Source organism: Halichoerus grypus, chromosome 12, assembly GCF_964656455.1.
Source record: "Halichoerus grypus chromosome 12, mHalGry1.hap1.1, whole genome shotgun sequence".
Classification (NCBI taxonomy): domain Eukaryota; kingdom Metazoa; phylum Chordata; class Mammalia; order Carnivora; family Phocidae; genus Halichoerus; species Halichoerus grypus.
The window spans coordinates 42,031,325-42,051,111 of NC_135723.1; the positions used below are offsets into that span (position 1 = coordinate 42,031,325).

Consider the following 19,787-nt stretch of genomic DNA (forward strand, 5'->3'; position numbering starts at 1 on the left):
TGACTGTTACGAAAAAGACAAGAGACAACAAATGTTGGCCAGGATGTGAAAAAAGGGAAATACTTGTGCATTGTTGGTGGGAATATAAATTGGCACAGCCACTATGGAAAAAGTTTTTTGAGTTTCCTCAAAAAATTAAAACTACCATATGATCCAGCAATTGTATTTCTGGGTATTTATCCAAAGAAGACAAAAACACTAACCTGAAAAGGTACATGCACCCCCACGTTCATTGGAACATTATTTACAGTAGCCAAGGTGTGGAAGCAACCTAAATGATCATCAACAGATAGATAAAGAAGTTGTGCTATGTGTATACAATGGAATATTATTCAGCCATAAAAAAGAATGAAATCTTGTCATTTGCAGCAACATGAATGGACCTTGAGAGCATTATACTTAAGTGAAATAAAGACAAAGACAAACATGATCAAATATAATCTCACTTATATGTGGAATCTTAAAAAAAAAGCTCAAATATACAAAGAACAGATTGATGGTTGCTGGGAGTTGGGGGTGTGGGCGAAATGGGTGAAAATAAAATTATTTATAAAATAAACAGTTTGTCTAGGGATGTAATGTACAGCATGGCAACTATAGTTACAAATCCTGTATTGCATATTTGAAAGTTGCTAAGAAAGAAAATCTTAAAAGTTCTCATTACAAGAAAAAATTTCCAGAACTATGAGTGGTGATCGTGTTAGCTAGGCTTCTGTGGTGATCACTTCACAACATACACAAATATTGTATCGTGTTTTACATCTGAAGCTAATATAATGCTATATGTCAGTTATATCTCAATAAACTTAAAGAGCTGGTGCATTCAGTCTGACAGGAGTAGCATCAAACATACTTATTTTACTAATTGTTTTTCTTCTTAAATTGGAAGGGATTCTTTACATGTGAAATATTTCATCATTGAAAAGAGTATGTTATCTTGACTCATAATCTGTAAGATGGTGAATTTCTTTAATAGATTACTTAATAATTGGTCATGACTACATTTATGGAATAAATGCTATTTATGGAGTCCTTTTTTTAAAATATACAATGGCGGGCACCTGGGTGTCTCAGTCGTTAAGCATCTGCCTTCGGCTCAGGTCATGATCCTGGGGTCCTGGGATCGAGCCCCGCATCGGGCTCCCTGCTCAGCGGGAAGTCTGCTTCTCCCTCTCCCACTCCCCCTGCTTGAGTTCCCTCTCTCACTATGTCTCTCTCTGTCAAATAAATAAATAAAATCTTAAAAAAAAGATTTTAAAAATAAATGAATAAGATATACAGCGGCAAATGAAGTGTTAATATTTATGTTTGTTTTCAGAATTCAGAAATGAGGTCTGAACTTTTTTCTTTTTCATAATGTAATCCTTAGATTAGTGTTAAACTTGCTTCATAAAAAGATTTTGCAAGATTTCCTTCCTTTGTGCTCTGGCACAAATGGTGAAAATACCATCCCAATTATCTGCTACTTGAGTCTGAAAAAATTTTACCTGTGAAGCTAACTAGACTAGTATGTTTTCAGATTGTAACTCTTTAGTAAAATCTCAATTTTTTCCATGGATCTTGGTTTCTTTTACTTTTTTCCTTTTTTGTTACAGATTTTTATTTATTTAACAGAGAGAGAGAGAGAGAGAGAGTACAAGTAGGCAGAGCGGCAGGCAGAGGGAGAGGGAGAAGCAGACTCCCCACTTGGTGGGGAGCCTGACGCAGGGCTCGATCCCAGAACCCTGGGATCATGACCTGAGCTGAAGGCAGCCGCTTAACCAACTGAGCCACCCAGGCACCCCAGTTTCTTTTTATTTTTTTAAGATTTTTATTTTTATTTATTAGAGAGAGAGAGTGCACGCACACAGGGAGGACAGGCAGAGGGGGAGGGAGAACTAGTTGTAAGTACACTTTGCACTGAGCGTGGATCCCAATGGAGCCCAACACGGGGCTAAATCTCAGGACCTTGAAATCATGACCTGAGTAGAAACCAAGACTTGGATGCTTAACCAGTTTCACCACCCAGGCACCCCTTTGGCTCTTGGTTTCTTTTAGTTTCTATTTTGTTCAATATTTTCATTTGAATATAATCCATTTCATCCAGCTTTTCCAAGTGTATTTGCATAGTTTCACAAAATATTCTTGTATAATTCTTTTAATTTCTTGTATATCTGTAGTTATTTTTTTTCACTTATATTGCATATCTGTGTTTTGAGTGATTAAATTTATTAGGTTATATAGTATTAAATTAGGTTATATAGTATTTTTTAAAAATTTAAGTGTTGAAATTTGTTTTCCTGTTTTTCTTTTTTTCTAGTTCATTGCTGTCTGACTTTGCTCTTTCATTGCCTTTCTTCTGCCTCCCTGGAGTATATATATATATTTTTTCTCAATTCTAGAGATAAATGCTTAATTTTTGTATTTGTGATATTTTCTGTTCAGTAATATAGTTGTTTTATGCCAAGATTTATCCTCTGAGCCCAGCTTTGGCTAGTATATAATGTTTCCATTATTCATATTTGCAAGATACTGTGTAGTTTCAGTTTTGATACCCTGTTTAGTATATGAGAGCTTTTTGTTTTGTTTTTAACTTCTAAATGGTTAAAATTTCTTTTCTGAGTAAAAATTTAATTTCTAGCTCTATTGTATTTAGAAAATAGAATTATGTATCTGTGGAAACTGCAGTGAAATTTTCTTTGTGGCCTAATACAAGATTGGATTTTTTCTTAATGTTCTGTGGGTATTTGAAAACAAGGCATAGTCTTTACTTTTAGATACAGAATTAATTCATTACATATTAATTCAGCCTTATTATGTTATTCAGTTTCCATATAGCCCCTTTATGTCTGTCTGTTCCATCATGAGCTAGCAGTTATTGAATTAAAATTTCTGTTGATGTATGTTTCCAGTGGTCATTGCTTTATATATCTTAATAATATACATGTATAAAGATTTATGTCCATTATATTTTCCTTTTGGTTGCATTGTTATTATAGAATACTCTGTATCTTTATTAATATTTTTCCTTGATTAATATTTTAAGCTTTTCATAATATAAGTTAGTATTGAAAACTCTGTTTTATTCATTCATTCATTCATTCATTCATTCTTCATTGGTCAAGACCTCTGGTTCTGGAATCAAACTGGTTTTGAATCTTGGCTCCAGCATTTTCCAGCTTTGTAATTCTGGGCAAATTACTTTACCTCTGTGTCTCACTTTTCTCATTTGTTAATGGGATATTGTACCTCATAGGATTATCATAAGGGTTAAATTGAATTAATGTATTTGAAATGCTAGGAATAGGGATCAACACATTAGGTGTCAATAAATAATTGCTATTATTATTTACATTTACCAGCAGAGAGAGCGAAAGATAGGTGCATGTTTGGATAATGGCCTTGGCACTGTAAATTCACAGCTAGAAAAGGGGAACTTCAAAAGGAAATTTCTTCCTCCTTTCTCCCACCTCTTTCCCATGTTTTTTTATTTCTTAGTTTGTTTTTGTCTTTTGTCTTTCTGTTCTGGTAAATCTTGCTTATTGCTGGAAATAATTAGATTTGCACTATTTATTTATTTATTTGTCTATGTATCTATCTATTTATTTATTTTGGAGTCCTCTGCCATTTTCCCCTATATTTTAAAAAAATTTCTGATGGGCAATTGAGGTGAGAATAGCTTTTACCATATACAGATCTTTCCACTTAGATGTCCTGTCTACTCCCCTCATTCATTTTCCCTCCAACTTTGGTATCAGAGAAGACTTCAGAATTTTTCTCCTTTACCTATTGTATTTTTTGAAGAGTAAGAGATGGGATCGTTAGATCCTAAGTGAAATTCTGCATACTCTGCTTTTATTTTCCAGATGATGTTTTTCTTTGGTATTTTATTGTTTAAAATTAATTTACAAAATTTGAAGTATGAAACATTTAAACATGCCAATAAGTACATAAAATAGCATTTTAATTTATTTTTCTTAATTTCATTAAGTTTGAATATATGGAGTTTCATGATCCTAAGTCTATGCCAGCATCTTTCTCTACAAATTTATTTATTCATTCATCTATTTATTTATTATATTTATTTATTTACAGAGCGGAGGGTGGTGAGAGGGAGAGAGAAAATCTTAAGCAGGATCCATGCCCGGTGCAGAATCCAAACGGGGGGCTCCATCTCACAACCCTGAGGTGAAATCAAGAGTTAGATGCTTAACCAACCGAGCCACCCAAGCACCCCTATTTTTATTTATTTTTAAGAATCAGATCTGGAATAAGTACTTCGCATTGGCTTTAGCCGCATTTGATAAAGTCAGCAACTCTGAACTAAAATGTATAAATTTTTGCTGTTGAAATTACATTTAAAATAATCTATCCTTTTCCTCTCTTTGTGAAAGGAGCTTGGCTGGGGAGGAATTTAATCAAAGGAGTGGATGATATACCTCAAATAGTAATAGATATGAAAGAGAACTTTCAGTTTTACCACTCTGATCAAAAACTCATTTCCTGACCAAAAGTCATGCTTAATACAGCTGTTTGGGTTTCCTGTGTCCTTGTTAAACAAGTTTGTTTAAGAAGCAGCAGTTGATGGAACTATTTTGGGGAGTGGGAGGCTTCTCTGGAAATGGAAACAAGTCTAAAGATTTGACCGTTGTGGCCTCATAGATTGTGTTCCAGGGACCTAAGTTGTTATTTTTACTGAGCTGGTCCCTAACTGGCTGTCGAGTGAGTGTATAAAGATTCCTTCCTGTTGAAGATCACCTTTACTCTCTCTTTCAGCTTTGAGCTAATTCAGAGACAGAAGATCATATAATCCTAGAGTTTAACAGTCCACATGTTCCTAACTTAGGGAGTAGTATTTTTGGTTGCCAAAAGAATATCCTCAGCTGTACTGATGAAAAACTAAAACCCATGGCTAAAATATTTAATATTCGTCATTTCCAAACACTATCTCTAAAGTTATCAGAAACTCAAAATTCTACTTATTAATTTTCAATAGGTAGTAAAGTCACTTGATTCAGAAGTAAAAGGTTTTTAGCAAAGAGCCTTTCCCATATTCCTGTTATCCATATACTACTTGGGTTTCCTCCCATTATCAGAAATATTTAATAGGTAGCAAAATTAACCTGCTTTCCTTAGTCTCTTCCCCCAACACCTTTACCCCTAATTTAGCTGTAGGTAAAATTATGAAATAGGTTGTATTTATTTGGAACAACCCTCTTACTCTATAATCTTGACCTTTGTTGTCTGGTACATTGGTTCTCTTTTTATATCTTTTAGCCCATCAATTTTCTGTCAAAAATCCTATAATAGTAATAAATAATTAGCATTTACTTAGACATTTGTTAGTGACATTAAGTTTTAAGAACTTAAGAATTAAATCAACAGCCAAGGGCATAGTATGAGAAAGCAACATGCCTTTTAACTTACTAATAACTACTTTGTATAAATGAATGATTGGGGTAGGATCTATCACATTCCTAGGAAACATTAGTATGAACCGAGTGAAAACAGTTTTCATTGCTGTTGGAATTCTCATAGCTTTTAGGGGATAACACTGGTACCTGCTGCAGTGAGGATTACATAAAATAATCCATGGTAAGCTTCTAGGATAGTATCTAGGACATGGTAGATAGTGGTAAATGTTAGTTGCCTTTGTATTAGAATCTATAATATTTTACTGTCAGGAGGCTTAAATATAATGATAGTGAATTAAGTGACAGAAAAAGTCATTATTACTAATATCAACAATTGGTATGCGGTTATGAGCATTAAGTCTGAATTGGTAGGAAATGGCATAGAAATTATACAGATAACTCTGCCGCATGATAGGGGTCTGAAACTCAATAAACAGCTCCTGGTAGGTCAGGATGCACTCGGTCCTAAGTAGCTACTGCTGCCTGCTGTGCAGTCTTACAAGTAAGAAATGGCACTTCAGGTTGGTGGGTCCAGGTATGGGAAAGTGGAGATAGACTGTTAAGGAAACTGCTTCCTTCATCATCATTTAGGTATCACACTGATGATATTCGTGCCATCAGTTGAGCACTGTTAGTTTTTATAACTTTGGAATGGTGTGGAAATATTTTTGGAAGACATCTCGTAGTCACTTATGTTGCTGATTTTCTGTCAGGCATGAGAGGTTTTTTTAAAATGTTAAAAGCTATCAAGGAACAACAAAGGTAGTTTATCTCTTGGATAATTCAGAGGCAGTTATACTCCAATGTGATTGTTAAATATATTATTTAAAGTGTTTGGGAATATTATTTTTAAAAAGTAAAATTGCTTTTACTTTTTTACACGTGGAATCAATTTTTTGAAACCCAGCAACCAAGGTAAATTGTAATTTGAAAGATTATAACACCAAAGAATTAATACATTGTAATACTCTCTAAAAACTGAAAATTAGATCTCATTTGATTTTAAATCTCTTCCCGATAGTAGTGATAAAACTGGTCAGAAAGGGTATTGTTAGGTGTAAATACCAAGTAATAAATTGAAATATTGTTTATACTTTTAATTCCTCACATAACCATTTCCTTTTGGTTAAAGCAGAAGCTGGTTATTTGTCAAGAGTCTGTTAGTAACTGTGTTTCTATAAGAAGCCAGAGAATAGTATTTTCAGTGTACACTTTATTTTATGTTACATCTTTAGTTTTTTTGTTAAATGTTCTCAACATGACTTGAGAAACCTAACTGGATAGATTATTAATGTGCAATCCCTCCTGGCCTCTTCTATTGTATTTCTTGACTAGTACCTCTTTGTGATTTGAAACTTGGCAAGAAAAGCATGCCAGAAAATATCAGTTATTTTTGAGAAAATGCAAATAATGCTTGAGCCTTTTGGGTTCAGCAGTACATGGCTTTTTTTTTTTTTTTAATTGAAAAATGAGGCTGATTTATAATTGCCTCTTTGACTTAACTATTTTTAGTAACAGTTTTATTGAGATATAGTTTATATACCATACAGTTCACCTATTTAAAGTGTACAGTTTCTTTCTTAATATATTAAATTCAGGGTTGTGTAACCATTGCCATAATCAGTTTTAGAATATTTTCATCACTCCAAAAAGAAACCACTGTACTCATTAGCAGTCACTCACTGTTTTCCCTGAATCCTCTTTCTCTCAGCCGTAGGCACCCACAAATCTACTTTCTGCCTCTGTAGATTTGTATATTCTGAACAGTTCATATAAATGGACTCATACAATATGGGGCCTTTCGTATCTGGTTTCTTTTACTTAGTATAGTATTTCTAAGGTTCATCCATACTGTACCATGTATCAGTACTTCATCCCTTTTTATTGCTAACTGATATTCCAGGGTGTTGAATAAAATTTATTTATACATTCATGAGTTGATGTACTGCTGTGAACATTTGCGTACAAGTTTTTGTGTGGACACATGTTTTTGTTTCTCTGGGAATTGCTGGATCATATGATAGCTCTGTGTTTGACTTTTTCAGAACATTTTTATAGATATTTTTTCCCTTACATAATTAAAGTGTACCATGAAAGGCATATCTAAACTAAATTATAACTTCCTGTCAGTATTTTCATCAATAACTTTCCACTAATATTTCTGAGTATTTGACATTTCAATGACCTTCACTTTTTAGTTACTCTAAACATTAAATGTTCCTGCTTATCTGAGGTCTCCCAACTCTGTTCCCATAGCCGATAGCTGGTGATTTATGTTTAGATCCTTGGAGTTTGGAGAAAACCCTAATCCCCTAGTCAAAAGAAACCAGTCTACTGAAAAATATTTAATGTAATGTATACTAGCATTCTAACTTACGTGTAACTTATGTGTAACCTGTCTTCCAAAATAGATTTGACATTTGTGTCTAAAGTTAGGAGGGTTTTCTCAGTGTAACATATAGCCATACTTACCAATTCTATAGCATAGCTATATTATTTTTTTAAAATCCTGTTTCTACTTTTGAAAACAGTAGTCATTGTAGAAAATTTTGAAAATACTGAAAATCACAGAATAAGTTGCCTGTATTCCTAATATCCAGACATAGCCATTTTTTAACATTGTGATATATATCCTTTTTTGATTATTTACATTTAAAAAATATAGAATTTGGAGGGGGGGAGCACCTGGGTGGCTCAGTCATTAAGTGTCTGCCTTCGGCTCAGGTCATGATCCCAGGGTCCTGGGATCGAGCCCCGCATCGGGCTCCCTGCTCCACAGGAAGTCTGCTCTTCTCCTTCTCCTACTCCCCCCTGCTTGTGTTCCTTCTCTCGCTTTGTCTCTCTCTGTCAAATAAATAAATAAAATCTTTAAAATAAATAAAAATAGAATTCAGATGATATGATAGGTAGTGTTTTGTAATCTTTTTAATAAGTCCTAGCATTTTCCCATGACACTAAATATTCCTGAGCATGGTTTTAAGTCTTTTTTTCCTGATTTTTTTCTCATTCAGCTGAAAAAATAAATTATGGATTTACTATAGTATTATCTAGAATTCTCACTATTTATAGGTCGAAATATTTCTCTCTAGTCTTTTTCTCTTTGTATTTGTTTCCTAAAGTGGGACTGTAGTCCATGTGCAGTGGTTTTTATGTTGTAAGAATGTGCCACAATTTTTCATTTCCCTACTGATAGACATTTATTTCCAGTGCATCTCTGGGTGTACATCTCAGGCTAATTCTTGGAAATAGAATTACTATGAATATTGTTAAGGTTGTTGGCACATTTATGATTGCTTTTTCTCAAATTAGCATTTCTTACAGAGTAAGGCAGATGATTTCATTTTATCATATGCAGTAGTTGATTTCTATGGTATTTCCTGTTTTCAGAAATTGCAGTTCACCAACACCCTCCCTCCCCCTCACCTTAAGCTTAAGAAATACAGCTTCTTAAGTCTTCTGAATAAGTTCCTTGGTACTAATCTGGAAAATCACAAACCATTACTTCACAGATTATCATTCAGTTGTGTTTTGAGCATATTGAGGCCTAATTAGGTAACAGATTTTATACATATAGCTTAAATACTCAGGCATGTTAATCCTTGCTAGGCACTACTGTTTAATGTTCCTCAGTAAAGAAAAATTTCTCCCTATCAGTATAACTTTTCACATGGCTCCAAATGATATTTACATTAGCTTAGCTTATGTTAATTTCCAAAGATGTAATTATATGCAAATTGATATTATACTTGTTAATGGATATTAGCCTACAAGGAAAATGTGTGGGTATATGGTCAGTCTGGCACCTTGAGTGCAGAATCTATTTCTTACTCATTTTTATTTCCTTAGTCTAATAGTGGTTTTCAAACTTTAGCTTGCATCACAATCATCTGGAGAGCTTGTTAGAACATGGGTTGCTGAACCATATCTTTCTTGAGAATTCCAGGTTTAGTAATTCTGGGATTGACCCTGAGAATTTGCATCTCTAACATGATCCCAGATGAGGCTGATGCTGCTCATCTGCAGACCACACTTTGAAACTGGTCTAACCTAATGAGGACATAACTTGCTATATAATTGAAGTGTGACAAAAAATTTGAGCATGTAACTGCTGCTGTCACTAATTCCTAAGCTTTTGCAGCTGAACTCTTCCTTTTCTACATTATTTGTTAACAAGTGAAACAGCAATTTATATTTATGCTTAGTTATAAAGCTATTTGTATTTGTATACTGTTATCAGAAGAACAAGGGGTAATAATAGTAGAATCATATAATCTTTTTTGTGCTCCTTTTAATGCTTCATCAAGATAGACTTTTCAAAATAATTTTTTAAGTTAAAAGTTTTATAAAAGTTTAAGCATTTTTTTATTAGTGGGGGAAAAGCAAACTCTAAATGATATATTTATAAATAATGATTTGTAATTGTCTATTGTAAAGCTTTTTATAACTTAAAATCAGTCTACAATCATAATTATTCATTTAAGTATCATTGATTTTCATGTAATTCCATTTCATTTCTTGCCAGGTTGATCAGTACTTTAATACTAAGGATCATCTCCTTAAGTACTGTAAAATCATTAGCAGTCAGTAATCATATTTCTATTATAGATTATAAACTACATTAAATTCCAAGACCAAAGATTAATTGTACAAAAAATAGATTTTTCAGTTTTACATAAGGGGTGCCTGGCTGACTCAGTTGGTGGAGAATGTAACTCTTGATCTCGGGATCGTGAGTTCAAGCCCCACGTTGGGCATAGAGTTTACTTAAAAAAAAAAAAATTTTTTTTTTAAAGATTTTATTTATTTATTTGAGAGAGAGAGAATGAGAGAGAGCACAGGAGAGGGGTTAGGGTCAGAGGGAGAAGCAGACTCCCTGCCGAGCAGGGAGCCCGATGCGGGACTCGATCCAGGGACTCCAGGATCATGACCTGAGCCGAAGGCAGTCGCTTAACCAACTGAGCCACCCAGGCACCCAAAAAAAAAAAGTTTTACTTAAGTTTTAAATAAGATTACAAGAATTTTATGAAGTGATTAGTTTTTTTGGTTTTGTGGGGGGTTTTGGAAGTGGCTTTGGGCTCTTGCATATTGAAAAAGTGTACTTTCTTGCTAGGAGTTCATTTAATCTGTTTTGAAGTTGATAAAGCAGGAAAGCACAATTGCTCTTGCTAGTTTGTGAATAAAGATATAACAGAATTACCCAGTATTCACATCTGTTAAAGGACTGTTATCCAAAATATACAAAGAACTCTTAAATAAACTTAACAGTAAGAAAACAATGTGATTAAAAAATGGGCCAGAGACCCTAACATACCTCACAAAGAAAGATGGCAAACAAGCATATGAAAAGATGCTCTGCATCATTTGTCATCAGAGAAATACAAATGAAAACACACCTATTAGAATGGCCAAAATTCAGGACAATGACAATGCAGAGAAGTAGAAACTCCCATTCATTGCCGGTGAGAGTGCAATAGCCTACAGCCACTTTGGAAAACAGTTTGGTGGTTTCTTAGAAAACTGAACATAGCCTTTTCATACCATTCAGCATTCATGTTCCTTGGTATTTACCCAAAGGAGTTGAAAACTTTTGTCCACACAAAACCTGGACACAGATGTTGATAGCAGCTTTATTCATAATTGCCAAAACTTGGAAGCAGCCAAGCTATCCTTCAAGAGGTGAACGGATAGGTAAAGTTGGTCATCTAGACAACAGTATATTACTGAGCACTAAAAAGAAATGCACTATCAAGCTGTGAAAAGACATGGAGGAACCTTAAATATATGTTACTGAGTGAAAGAAGCCACTCTGAAAATGACCCTACCTTATGATTCCAACTACATGACATCTGGAAAAGGCCAAAAAGGAGAAAGCTAAAAGATCAGTGGTTGCTAGGCATCAGGGGATGTGGGGAGGAATGAGTAGGTAGAATACAGAGGATTTTTAGGGCAGTGAAAATACCCAGTATGATACTATACTAGTGGGATACATGTCATATATACATCTGTCCACATCCATAGAATGTGCACCACCAAGAGTGAACCCTAGTGTAAACTGAACTCCAGGTGATAGTGTTGGGTCAGTATAGGTTCATCAGTTTGCAACAAATGTACCACTTTGATGAGAGGTGGCTGTGCATGAAGGGGGGAAATGGGGTATGTGGGAAATCTCTGTAACTTTCTCTCAGTTTTGCTGTGGACCTAAAACTTCTCATAAAAAAATTATCTTTTAATGAGTGTATGGTCCCGTGCCAATAGAACTTGTTTTCTGTGTATTTCACTCATAGAAGAAGAGGTCCTCACACAGGAAACCAAGAGGTAGTGGATGGACCTGAGGGTTGGAGAGAAAGCTTCATGGGCTGGACTTTGGACAATTCTGAGAGATGAAAATAGAAAATGGACTTTTTCACCTATAGGTATCCTTATCACATAGAGGGAATTTTTTTTAGCCAACTACCTTTTGGTCAACAGTCTTAGAAATGGCTTTGGTTCTGCATTATTCAAGTGTACAAAAGGTTTACTTTCTCTTCCTTGGTAGTGCAGGTGGAGGCAACTAGAAAGGAAGAATCCCCTAAGTGTGGTGAATGAAAAGCAAGCAATTATATACAACATCAATTATTGAGGATTAGATTTCTTTCTAAGCTCTCTGTGGAAGATGTTGAAAGTCTGCTTGTAAAATGAGTGTTCTGGGGTTATATAAATAAGAGAAAGTAAAGCAGGTTTTTAAAAGTGTGTGTATTTGAATTTTTGAAATGCTAATTGCATTGTACATGGAGTATGGGAAGGTATGAAACACAGTATTTCCCAAATTAATTTGACCATCGAACTCTTATCTATATCTTACCAACATCCAGGAGCATGTTATAAGTAGCACAGTTCATAAAATTCTACTCTAGATCAGTGGACAGTCCAGTCGGAAGGAATTGCTTACTGATAGGAAAGAACTGCTGCTGCTTTGTGTTGTTTATGTATTTAAATAGTAAAGCATTTCTCGGATCCTCAGATTTAATAAATTAGATACAATGAATTAATGTTCATCTTCTGTGACTTCACAAGCATGAACTTTACATAGATTTAATAAACCAAGGAGCCGTCTTTTGGTTTTGCTTTGACTAAAATAACTTGTTCAAAATCTGTGATTAAATGTATAAAACACTGCTCTCAATAGAACTTTCTGCAGCTATGGAAATGTTCCACATCTGTGCCGTCTTGTATAGCAGCCAGCAGCCACTAGCCACATGTGGTTATTGAGCATTTGAAATGTGCTAGTGCTACTGAGGAGCTGAGTTTTTAGTTCTATTTCATTTTCATTAATTTAAATTTAAACTGTTGCATGTGGCTAGTAGCTGTTATATTGGACAACGTAGTCTATAGAATATATTTGCAGACTAGAGCATTTTTCATACTATTTATTTTAAACTGGTGTGATTAAAATGAAATTACTTTTTGGGGGGTATTTTTTTTTGAAAAGTTGACAGTATGATATTATATTTAAACAATTTATATGCATGTAATTCTGCAGCCACATGACTGAAAAGTCTTCTAATGGTTTTGCACTCTTAAAAAACTACCTATTTTACTAGCTAGATGTCAGGAACATAAATGTTATTTTGTAGTTAGTTTTTATTTCTTGTGTATAAATAACACTACACTCTGAAATAATCAAATAGGTTTTCACATTCAGTTTTAAGAAAATAATGATAATAATGAAGAAAAAAGATCTGTGAGATAAGAGACCTCAGATGTAGTTTCATGTGCCATTGGCATATTTAGTAGTATTAAGACAATTGTAAAAGTTTTGTGGCTATTGATTTATCTCTAAGTTGGAGATAATAGTTTATGTAAATGTCTTTTGAAAAAGTTAGAGTTGTACAAAGTGAAAATAATTCCTGTTATAAATGTAATTGTTAAATAATTATGGAACATACCCGAAATTTCACTCATTTCCTGTAAATGTACTTTTGAGTTTTAAACCTTGTGATCCTTGATCATTTGATTTTGACAAGAGTAATGCTTACACTTGGTAGAAAAGTAAAAGTAATAAGGCATATAAATTCTCAAAACTTTGATGAAGATAAACTGTCATAACTGAATAACTTTAGAATAGTTGATTATTAAAGATACGACTACTTGGTAGAGGGGGTGCTAAATTTTTTCAGTGAAGTTTGACTTATCTAGGCCTGAACTTAGGAAATTTTAATAACTTAGTTCTTTGCAAACAGCTTATTTGATATAGTGATACCTCTTATCCTTGAACTTGTCAACTGAATAAACTATTTTGCTCTGTTATCACTAAATAGCTTCACTTTGGTATTTGAACTGGTTAACCAGTTTATTTGTGTTTTTATTCAACTATCATTTAACTGTTGGTTTTATTTTGGGATATTATTATTTTTAAGAGGTGGTAATTATTCAAAAAGTTGTTCGCAAGCATTTGAATTCTATAAAGTAGAACTGATGGCTTCTTCATAAGAAGCCATATAACGTCAACCTCAACATAAGGATTGATTTTTTTTCAGTATGCAATGAGTCATTTTTAAAGCCATATATATTTATTGTGCTAATCATTATCCTTTGTCTGTCTTTAGTGATTTTTACTTTCCCTAATTTGCATTACACTGTTTTCTCATATCTTAAGAATGATATTTTAAGCAACTCCTAAATAGTCTTGCTATTTGATTTAGTGTTTTGTGTTACATTTGGGTATATATAGTGTCTGTTACTGGTTAAATTATTGAAAATGAGGTTTTAGGTAAAAACAATTCTCTTTTCTGACATGTAGCTCAAGTTCTTCTTTAAAAAAGATGTATTGCTTCAGATTATAGTAAGTTTATATAGCTTAATGTTTTTCTTTTTCATTATTATAATTTTATGTTTTCATTTAAAGATGCTGGATGTTGGGGTGCCTGGGTGGCTCAGTTGTTAAGCGTCTGCCTTCGGTTCAGGTCATGATCCCAGGGTCCTGGGATCGAGCCCCGCATCGGGCTCCCTGCTCGGCGGAGAGCCTGCTTCTCCCTCTCCCACTCCCCCTGCTTGTGTTCCCTCTCCCGCTGTGTCTCTCTCTGTCAAATTAAAAAAAAAAAATTTTTTTTAAATAAATAAATAAAGATGCTGGATGTTTTTCAAAAAAGAATACTATTGCTAACACTCTTTCCTGAGTATAGGAAGAATAGTACAATCAACCCTTTATCTAGCTAGATATTTGACATGTAGGTCATCTGTAATCCCACTGCTTCTGAGCTAGTTCTGTTAATCTCATTTCCATCTATTTTACTTAGTAGAAATGCCATTTTATATTTAGTTTGGCAGTCTCTTTAAAAGCACCAATATGTGTATCTTCACAATTCTCTTTTATTTGATAACTTTGTTATTAATGTTAATGTCAAAAAACAAATGTTTGAGTAACATTACTCAGAGATGTTGTAGATTGATCATATCTAATTCATAATATGACAGAATGTTTTAAACATTTCATGGGTCATGAAAATCTTAGCATTTAAGGGATTTTAGTATTTAGTATAACCTCTTAACTGGTATGTGCTAAGATTTTGAAATATGTTTTAGTTGCTGTGAGATTAAGAAGTAGAGACAAAGTTCCTTATTTTATTATTTTTATTATTTTTTTTAATTAAAGACACCCAGCTGTTGGGCAGAAGAGGGAGCAGAAAAGAGGTCACATCAGCGTTCTGCATCATGGGGGAGTGCTGATCAACTAAAAGAGGTAAGTTATTTCTGTTTTCAGCCTATAACCTGTTTTAATCCTAGCAAATTATCTTACTGTTTCATGAATATAATGATATTTTCTTTATTTGTGCTAACCTTACCTCTTTCAGAGTTTAGGCATTGCCTTCCAGGTTTGGGTGAACAAGTCTGAGTTTACTTTATTTGTGCCCTTCTTATCATTTATAAATGTTTGTTATGCACCCATTCAGTTTAAGCCTTTCCAGAGTGAAGTCTGGTTTTATGTAACAGTCTCTATATCTTGTTCCTTTTAGCCATCTTCTGTTTCCACTTCAGCTCTCTTGTTTTTGAAAAGTTTTTTCTGCTTCTCATAGCTTTTTTGTAATATCCAACATGTTGTTGCCCTTTGAGACCCAGTAGTGCAGTAGAATCCATGTCTTTTAGGAATAGTTTTTATGACTCTTTCCTTTATTACCAAAACCTAAATTATGATCATCTTTATGTATACTTTGGATTATTTTCCATGATAGTGTTATTTTTATCCATCTAAATTCTTATATAATTGTTTTTATAAAATTACAGAAACTTAGAGTTGAAAGGTCATCTAGTTCATCTCCTAAATAAACACTCCTTAAAAATGTGGTCATCTAGTCTATTATGATCATTCTCAGTGAGAGAAGTTCATCACTTGGCGAAAGAACCAAATGAGTTCAATTGTTTTAGCTTAAGTTGTTAGTTTATTTTGTATATTGAACTCAAAATTATACCCCTAAGTTTGATTCTGCCTTTTGTATCAGTATTAAGTAAGTCTACGTTAAATATTTGAAAGGGTAGCAACATGTCATTTTTTTTCAGCCTAAAGATTGACATTTCTCTCAAATATTTTTCATATGTCATCTTAGCGTTACTTTCATATACTGTAGGTTATCAGTATTTCTCATACACTGTGGAGTCTAGACTGAATAGATAGTCTGTTAGCATGATTTTGCCTGTGACTTTACTACATTTTTAGTAGCTTCTTTATTTTATTGATGTAGAGAAATCCTCAACTTTTCTATATACACTGTACACAAGCACATATGCACAAAATGAGTTCTTCCCAGAAGCAACAAAAAAGAAAGGAGGGTGAGTCTCATATGTCTAGTCTAAAATAGTTGCACATCTGTGCATGGAGTATGAATAACAAAAATTGAACTTGCGGTTTTATCTCAGAGGTAAATACAATCTCAAAGTTATAGCCAAGATTTGGCGTAGTTAAATTTTGGACTACAGCAACACGTGATATGCACTATTAAAAAAGGAATGTCTGAGCTAACTGAGTGAGAGGTATAGTCCAGTTTGTAGCAAGTAACAGACTCATGAAGTAGCAGGATTTTATAGAGAGCTCTAGGAGATAAGATAGTCATGGGGGATTGATAAGTTCACAACATATCCCAGGTTGACTGGAGGCTGTGATATGCACAGCAGAAAATGAAGTGGGCATAAGCCACCCATGCATCACTGGTCAGTGGAACCTAGGAAATATGTGGAGAGGAGATTCAAGCAAGCCTAGTGGTAATAAAATCTGGGGCCTTCTTGTGAAAGGCTCAGACTTTGAATGCACTCCTCATTCTACACATAAATCCCATCCTGGGAGTGGAAGCCTTACTGGATTGAGATAATTGAATAAAATCTCTGATCGGTCTTTAGTCAGACACTAAGGTGAACGCTGGAGACCAGCTTGAAAAGATCTTAAAAAGCCAGCCTTAAAAATGGGGTCGGGGGTATGGAGTAGAGACATCAGTGGCCACACAGTGCAGGGGAAACAGACTTTTAGTTCATCAAGATACTATAAAACACAAACAGATAAGACAACAACCACCCTCAAGGAAAATCAGAATCTAGAGTTGCTATAATGTATTATTTAAAATGTCTAATATCCAACATAAAATTTAGAGATATGCAAAGAAATAAGAAAATATGACCCATACTTAAGAAAATCACTAGAAATTATATCTAAGTGTCTCCATATGTTGAATTTAGCAGCCAAAAACATTAAAGCAGCAATTATAAGTATGTTCAAAAAAACCGGAGAGAACCGTGTCTAAAGCATTAAAGGGAAGTAGGGTGACAGTGACTCAATGAATAAGGAATTTCCACAAAGAGATAATTATTATAAAAGAGAAACAAAAACTCTAGAGTTAAAAAGTATAGAGTTAAAAAGTATAGTAACTAAAAGTTCACTCAGTGGGCTCAATAGCAGATTTGACATGGCAAAAAAAGAATGAGTGAATTTGAATATAGGTCAATAGAGTTTATACACCTTGAAGAATAGAGAGAAAAAGATGGCAGAAAAGTCCAGAGAACCTCAGAGGCCTGCGAGAAAACATTAAATACACATTAGATACACATACACATAATGAGAGGTCTAGGAGAGGAGAGAGAGAAGAGGAGTTAAAAAATATATGAAGAAACAATGGTAAAAAACTTTCCAGATTTAATGTAAAACAATCTATAGATTCAAACTCCGCAAACCCCAAGTTGGAAAACACAAAGAGAACCCAGATAGACACATCATAGTTAAACTGTTGAAGGCCAGAGGAAAAGAGAAAATCTTGAAAGCTGGAAGAAAAAAAATGTCTTATTAACACATAGGGAACTGAACTAATAATACCTTTAATGGCTGACTTCCCATCAGAAACAGTAGAGACCATAAAGCTTGACATATTCAAAATATTGAAAGAAAAAAAAAGTCAACCAAGTATTCAGTATCCAGAAAAACTAGTCTTCAAATTAAAGGTGAATTATTTTCAGATAAACAAAGATTGATATAAGTTTCTACTGCTAGATGGTCTTATAATAAATACCAAAGGAAATTCTTCAGGCTGAGAGGAAATGACTCCAGATGTTAATTCAAATCTGTAGGAAGAACTTAAAGAGTGTTGAGTAGGATAAATGTTTAGGTAAATATAAAAGAGTCTGTAGATATATTTTTCTCACTTTCCACATTTAAAATACATATAATCATATAAAGCAAGAATTATAATACTGTTATGTTGGGTTATGACATGTATACATGAAATGTATATATGGCAAAGTACAAAAGATGGACAAAGAAATGGACAAGTACTAGAGTATAGTTTCTGTTTTACTGGAATTATTATATTGAAGTGTTGTGATAAATTAAGATGCAAATTATAATCCCTAGAACAGTTGCTAAGAAACTAACCCTGAAAAAATAGAAAGTAAAAAATATAGAGGATTAAAATGGTACACTAAAAGTATTTATCACAAAAGAAAGCAATAAAGGAGGAACAGAGGAATAAAAAAGGTGTGACACAAATAGAAAATAATTAACAAAATGGCAAAAGTAAATCCAACCATAATAATTACATTAAATATGAATGGACTGAACATTCTCCTCAAAAGGCAGAGATTGTCAAAACTGGATAAAAACACAACACTCAGCTATATATTGTCTGTAAGAAGCACACGTAATGATACGAAAGCTTAACTGACACAATAGACTTTAAGACAAGAAGTATTACTGAAGACAAAGACATTTCATAATGATAAAAAGGTCAAAACATCAGGAAGATATAATAATCACAAATTGTGTATACATCTAACAATGGTCCACAAATGCATGAAGTGAAACTGTGAAAGGAGAAATAAAGTTTCTACAATAATAATTGGAGATTTCAATCCCCATTCTCAATACTTGATAGAACAACTAACTAGACACAAAATAAGCAAGAAGATAGAAGATTTCAACAACATTATCAATCAACTTGACCTAACTGACATATATAGAAAATTCCACCCAGCAACTGCATTCTTTTCAAACATATGGGAAACATTCTCTAGGTTAGATAGACCATATGCTTGGCCATGAAAGAAATCTCAGTAGAGTGCAAAAGATGAAATCATGTAACAGAAATCTTAGAAAGCCCCAAAAAGTTGTCAATTAAAAACACAAGGGAAATTTTTAAATATTTAATGAATGAAAACAAAAAACTTAGAATTTGTGTGTGCAGATAAGGCAGTGCTTCATGGAAAATTTGTACCTTTAAATTCATATATAAGAAAATAGAAAACTCTTAAATCAGTCCTAAGCTTCTGGCTTAAGAAACTGGAAAAAGAAGAGCAAACCAGACCAAAAGCAAGCAGGGGAAGGAATTAATAAAGAATTAGCAGAAACCAAACGAACAGAAAAATGTTAGAGAAAAATCAGTGAAACTAGAAGTTGGTTCTTTGAAAAGATCAACAAAGTTGACAAAACTTTACCTAGACTGACCAAAAAAAGAAGACACAGATTACCAAAATCAGCAGTGAAAGGGTGAAATTACTACCAACCTCACAGAATTTGAAAGTATTATAAAGGAATATTATGATCAGGGCACCTGGGTAGCTCAGTCATTAAGCATCTGCCTTTGGCTCAGGTCGTGATCCCGGGGTCCTGAGACTGAGCCCTGCATCGGGCCCCCTGTCCGTGGGAAGCCTGCTTCTCCCTCTCCCACTCCCCCTCCTTGTGTTACCTCTCTTGCTCTGTCTCTCTGTCAAATAAATAAAATCTTAAAAAAAAGGAATATTATGATCAATTTTATGTCATCACTGTAGAAACTAAGGTAAAATGGATGAATTCTTAGAAAGACACAAGTTATTAGAGACAAATTGTAAAAACTAAGAACAAATAGAAAATAGAAATAGACTTCTAATAAGTAAAGAAAGGGAATA

At 33.7% G+C, this 19,787-nt stretch overlaps 1 protein-coding gene across 4 annotated transcripts in view; it reads left to right on the forward strand.

The window, feature by feature from the left end:
- GLCCI1 (glucocorticoid induced 1) overlaps window positions 1–19,787 on the forward strand; it is a 110,702-nt gene that overhangs the window by 41,570 nt on the left and 49,345 nt on the right. For all 4 annotated transcript variants that reach the window (XM_078059294.1, XM_078059295.1, XM_078059296.1 and 1 more), the window contains exon 3: window positions 15,025–15,111. In XM_078059294.1, the coding sequence (XP_077915420.1) occupies window positions 15,025–15,111 (87 nt within the window). The remainder of the gene's footprint in view (window positions 1–15,024; window positions 15,112–19,787) is intronic.